Consider the following 6,367-nt stretch of genomic DNA (forward strand, 5'->3'; position numbering starts at 1 on the left):
TGGAAAAAATATAATTGTAGCTTTATCAGACCTTTATGGAAAAATTATAACTAGTTTTATCAGACGTTTATAGGAAAATTACAATTGTAGCTTTATCAATAAGTGATAACTAATGATGCATAATGACACCCCCCAAAATATGACCCATAATGCTGATACATACAAATATATATATAAATAAAAAAACAATGTTCAGTAAGTATAAACAAATCACAAAAAATATAGTTACGAAAATTTTTCAGTATGTATAAAAGTAGTTTTTTCGAATTATTAAATAAAATTGAAAAATGATAAAAGTACAAAAAATATTCAGTATATATAGAGTCAATTCTCCAAAGAATTAATCTAAAAAATTTACAACAAATATCCACTAAATACAAAAACCATATTTCCAAAGGATTGAAAAAACATTCAAAAAATTATAAATGAAAATAAAATTCACTGTATATAAAAATAATGTTCCAAAAGACTAACAAACCAGATTATAAAAAAATAAAATTCAAAATAACATCAGGCTCCGGTACTCACCAACGTTTCCTCGTACTCCCTGTAGCTTCCAATGCCAGTCTCCTCATTTTCGTCCTCGCTGTCAGTGTAATCCGGCGGATTTTTCCAGCGGACGGACATGGCTGCGGAGGCGCTTGCGTTCATCATAAAAACTAGTGACTCAAAATTCTTCCCCCAAAACTGAAAGATCAGGTGTAAATCTTCCAAGCGAGATCTCTCTTTTATGTTACTTTAATCTTTAGTTCTTCTTTATGTTACTTTAACCTCTTCAGCTCTCTTTTATGTTACTTTAACTTTTCCAGCTCTCTTTTATATGTTACTTTAACCTCTTCAGCTCTCTTTTGTTACTTTAACATCTTCAGCTCTCTTTTATGTTACTTTAACATCTTCCGCTCTCTTTTATGTTACTTTAACATCTTCAGCTCTCTTTTATGTTACTTTAACCTTTCAGCTCTCTTTTATGTTACTTTAACATCTTCCGCTCTCTTTTATGTTACTTTAACATCTTCAGCTCTCTTTTATGTTACTTTAACATCTTCCGCTCTCTTTTATGTTACTTTAACATCTTCCGCTCTCTTTTATGTTACTTTAACATCTTCCGCTCTCTTTTATGTTACTTTAACCTTTCCAGTAACTCGTTCTGTGAAAGTAACATAATTAACATGAAATGAAAGCCATTTCTTCAGTTAGGTCGTCTATATAGTTGTTGCTCGGCCGTTTCCAGTAAAGATCTGTAAAGATAAGGAGAGAGAGAGATCAGTCTCGTGAGATCTGTTCATGAAAGTTCACCCATGCAGCTGCAAATCAGCAAATGTTATATAAATAAAAAATTCAAGAATAAAAGAGGAAAAGTAGTGACAGACATAAAATCCTCAGAAACAGAAATGCAGCTACAAATAGCAAAATTTTATGTAAACAAAAAATTCAAGAATAAAAGAGGACAATCAATGACAAACATGAAACCATCAGAAACTAAAAACGTCATATAGTTAGAATAGTTATATGGGATCATCCAGTGATCTGATAGATCGAATATAGAATTAAGGCCGTAGGCCAAGCGCTGGGAACTACGAGGTCATTCAGCGCTGAAGACAGGGATATTGACAATGAAAAGGTTTGAAAGGCGTAACAGGAGGAAAACGTCGAGGCAGCTGCACTACGAAACAATCGTTAAGAGAGGCTAGAAAGTAAGATGCAAGAAAGAGAATATGAAAGGAGGTAGAGTAAAAGGAACGAAAAGAGGTTGCAGCTAGGGGGGCCGAAGCACGCTGCAAAGGACCTTGAAGCAATGCCTACAGTGCACGCATGAGGCGCACTGACGGCACTCCTGCCCCTATGGGGTAGTTGTCAGTGTTATCAATCACTATTTGAAGGTGATATTATCGTCGGGTTAGTATTATTTAGTAAAAAAAAAGAAAGAAAAAAACTGCTTATGAGCCCTAACCTGACCTCAATGTAAAATAGCAGGCGATTGTGCCACGTGAATAATTACAAAGTTATACCAAGTCACGTTTTGCCACTAACACTGAATATTAAAAAAAAAAAAGAAGAAAAAAAATCTTGTATTTGGTTACGAGGAAATTCTAAGAACAATCAATAATGCATTCATGACTCATTTTCCGCGTGTGCTCATCGGAGAGACTGTGTCGCGTGACCTGATCTTTTGAATGGAATGGAATACAAATAACTTAGGCCAAAGTCCACGCGCCGGGACCAACGAGGCCATTCGGCGATGGAAGAGAAACCGAGAGTAAAAAGGTTTGAAAGGTATAATAGGAGGAAAACTTCACATTGGTGAGTGCAGTAATCGCCAGGATTATGACTGAAGAGAGGGAATATGAAAGGAGGCACAGTAAAAAGAATGGAAACGCGTTGCAGCTTTGATATATATATATATATATATATATATATATATATATATATATATATATATATATATAAAGCTGCAACGCCTTTCCATTCTCTTTACTGTACCTTCATTTATATTCTCTTTCTTCAGTCTAACGTACCACACTCGCCTGACAAAATATATAGATATATACATATATATATATATATATATATATATATATATACATATATATATATCATATATATATATATATATATATAAATATATATATCCGTGTATATGTATATATATATATATATATATATATATATATATATATATAGATATATAATATATATATATGATCGACGTCACTCCTCTCAACGCAGCAAAACAAAAGACGTGACGTCACGCTGTTCAGCGTAGGGTTGAAAACCACACCCAAGCGTTTAATAAGGAAGTGTCTGCCTGCGCGCAGCTGCCATTTAAAAGCTTATTACCAAATGATATAAGAATTTGCGTCATTTCCCCACCCCCCACGCAAGAGAAACGGATGACGCAATGCCACACGAGAGATTCATCGCCCTCCATGCAGGTACTATTTGGAATTTGAATTGGAATCTCTAAAATTTAGGTCAAAGACCGGACGCTGGAGCCTACGAGGCCATGCAACGCTGAAAATAATGTTGTGGCATTTGTTAGGAGCGGGCAGAGGAAGGTACGAGGGTAGGAAGAGAATGCGAAAGGAGAGACAGTAAAAGGAACGAAAGGGGTTGCACCTATGGTCCGAAGGGACGCTTTGATGGACCTATAACATAAAGCGATGCGTACAGTGCACCGCGTGACGTGCGATGACGTCACTGACCCTTCTCCCTACAGGGGAGGAAGATTTGCATAATAATATAGTCTCAACAACAGTAAGTATACATTAAGACCGACGCATATATGATTTGAGTTGCGAAACAAACACGTATCTGCATTTTACTCAACACTGGTCAACCAACCACCCCCCCCCCCCCCCCCCCCCACAAAAACCCTTCGTCCGTCTTCTCCGTCAAAGGTGATAGATAAACATTCAGTTATGCATTAAGCAATATATGCAGTATCTAAACACCGACAGGGTTATGCATCACCGTACACTGAGTGCATAAGGGGACCAGTTTCACTAATAAGATTCCGTTTGATATATATGTAAGTATGTATGTATGTGTATATATGTGCGTGTGTTAGGAGAGGGTGGAAAATACGTCAACATACAATATGAACGGAAGTACAGTAAAAGGAACGAAAGGGGTTACAGCTAACGGCCATAGGGACGCCGCAAAGATCCTCAAGTAACAATGCCTACCGGGCGCCGCTTCTGGTGCACTTGATAGCACCGCCCACCTATACTACTCATCTCCAGCCTCCCATCATAGTTCTCATCCAGTTAGGTCTAGAGGGTCTTCACGGGCTATTCTGCCTAAAATGGGTACAAAACGTGTGCCCTCACCTTCACATACCATCTTTGCACCCATAATCTATTACTTCATCAACTCTCAATCTGCATCCATCATGAACTATTCTCCTTCGGGTGTGCTAAGGATATGTCTAAGAGCAGTGGTTCCCACCATGGTGGGATTTCAGAGTTCCAAGGGGGAGGGGGGGGGGCGGTGGTGGTGGAGTTGGAGGTCCATGGAGACTGTCACCACAGACAGGCAAGCTCAAACTGGCTCTAGAACCACATAAAACGCCGTGTGTGGTCCTAGAGCCAGTTTGAGCCTGCCATTCTGTGGTCACAATCCCTGTCCCCGCCCCCAAATTCCTGAAATCCCCCACCCGCCCTGCCCCCGGTGAGAACCACTTGTCTAGAGTCTAGAGACCATTTCTTTCCCCTCTTGAAACAGCACCTCTGAATTTCCAGCCTTTATTCCAGGATCTGTGCATTAAATAACTTTTTTTTTTCTGCATTCATTGACATCAGCAACAACTTAACTTGCCAAATTATTTGCTCAAAGTTTCCATTATTTCCCACCTCTTTCATTTCTACTTCGTCTTGGGCCACCTTTTTGAAGCTTTTTCAATAATTTGCATGGTTTTGTATTCTCCAACGACATTTAGAGCCATAGGAATCCATTCTCGAATTTTGGATGCTTACCATAAACTCCTTCCACTCTTTTAGCTTTTCATAAAACATTTATAACCAAATTCTTAACTCTATCTCTCACATTAAACATGACGTTTTCAGTTTCATCTAAACTAGTTAAAGGCCAGATGTAACCATTTCCCAAGTCTCCATGACATATCTCGACTGATTTTTCTACCCACTTTGCATACTAACATAATCTAGCAAGATATTCATCATCACTTTCCTTTTCCCAAGTACGCTTATGAATATGCTACGAAGCAGAAGTAACCAAGCCTCTTTCACAACACATTTCCATAAGACCGATTCAATGCAGGCACTCCAACGCAATCACTTCTGCATGCAAATCACGTGGCCAGATCTCGTCTCTCTTTCGGTCGAGCCAGGCTGAAGAATTTCTCTGTACTTTCACCTTGTTCCATCTCCGGTTCATCAAGATCTCCTATCCTTCCGGACCTTGAAAAACATATCAACTCTTCAACAATCACAGCCACGGACCCCTACTCATAAAAAGTCACCTCCAGACTATAAAAAGCCAATCTCTTCCTAGTCTCACTTCACACGAACAAGCCAGATACTGCTATATAACAGGTTTCATGATTTCCTATCCTTCCACACCTTGAACTAACATATCAACTCATTAAAACCCAAAGCCACAGACTTCTAGACGGATAAAAAGCCAATCTCTTCCTAGTCTCACTCCACACGAACAGGCCGGATACTGCTATATAACAGGTTTCATGATTTTCTATCCTTCCACACCTTGAACGAACATAACTCATTAAAACCTAAAGCCGCAGACTTCTAGACGAATAAAAAGCTAAGCTCTTCCTAGTATCACTTCACAGAGCCAAGCCAGATACGATCATATCTAGTCCTCCATAGTTCTGACATCCATAGTATTGCTACTCTGAAGTATACTAGCTGGTTTGATCGCATTTTTCTGAAAACTACCCCGAAACCCCACCCCCAATAAAATATAAAAAACAGGACGAATAACAGTTAAAAAAGGAAAAATAATTTCTTATCACACAGACGATAGTACTAAAGAACTGTTGTGCAAGACTTGGCGCCTTATAATCATAGGATAATGAACATTTCCCTTCGGGAATCCTGTGTAACCGATGCATATCAACATCCCCTCTTCCACCTGGCAGAGTTTTAAACCCTTTGTTGCGAGCTGTTAGGCCTAGTCTTTCGTCTTCCGGAGTCCTAATAGTGTCTTTGTTTCCTTCGACAACAATTGACAAAGCAAGCTGTAATCAAGATCTGATTTTACTATTCTTCATCGCCCACCCCCGCCCAGGGTGGCCATTGAAATTCAAGTCAATGGCCCCTGTGGTGGTGGGCTTGTTGCATATGAATAGGGTTCATAAATGCAACAGTTGTTAGAAGAGGGTGTATAGAAAGATGGAACAAAGAGAATTCGAACGGAGGTACAGCAAAAGGATTGGCAGGGGTCGCAGCTAGGGGCCAAAGGGATGCTGCAAAGAACCCTAAGTAGTCGTACCTACAGTGCATCGTGTGAGGTGCACTGACGGCACTGATCCCCTACGGAAACACCATCAGGGGTCTCAAGAAATCACAAAATTTTCAACGAATCACAAATTTTCAGTTTGAATAATTTAATTAAATTTGATACTTTTGCTACAAATAACCAACCAAACGAGGCACTTCGTTAGGCTAACACCCTTAGCCAAATAACCAATAAAATAAGGCACTTCGTTAAGCAAACACCCTTAGCCAAATATCCAATCAAATAAGACAAACTTTCTTGGTCTAACATAATCCGGTTTAGAAGTCATCAATCAAATAACGTATAACGTTAAGATCCAAATACGAATTTGCATTGACACCTCCTTAACAAAAACATCGTAATGACGAATGAATAACAGAATCAGTCA

General features: G+C 38.9%; 1 protein-coding gene across 2 annotated transcripts in view; it reads right to left on the reverse strand.

Annotated features, from left to right (window-relative positions):
- The window catches only part of LOC135204316 (chloride channel protein 2-like), a 44,311-nt gene that overhangs the window by 31,203 nt on the left and 6,741 nt on the right, over positions 1-6,367 (reverse strand). For both annotated transcript variants that reach the window (XM_064234497.1, XM_064234496.1), the window contains exon 2: positions 529-1,238. In XM_064234497.1, the coding sequence (XP_064090567.1) occupies positions 529-654 (126 nt within the window). In that variant the 5' untranslated portion in view covers positions 655-1,238. The remainder of the gene's footprint in view (positions 1-528; positions 1,239-6,367) is intronic.

This window comes from Macrobrachium nipponense, chromosome 44, assembly GCF_015104395.2.
Source record: "Macrobrachium nipponense isolate FS-2020 chromosome 44, ASM1510439v2, whole genome shotgun sequence".
Taxonomy (NCBI): domain Eukaryota; kingdom Metazoa; phylum Arthropoda; class Malacostraca; order Decapoda; family Palaemonidae; genus Macrobrachium; species Macrobrachium nipponense.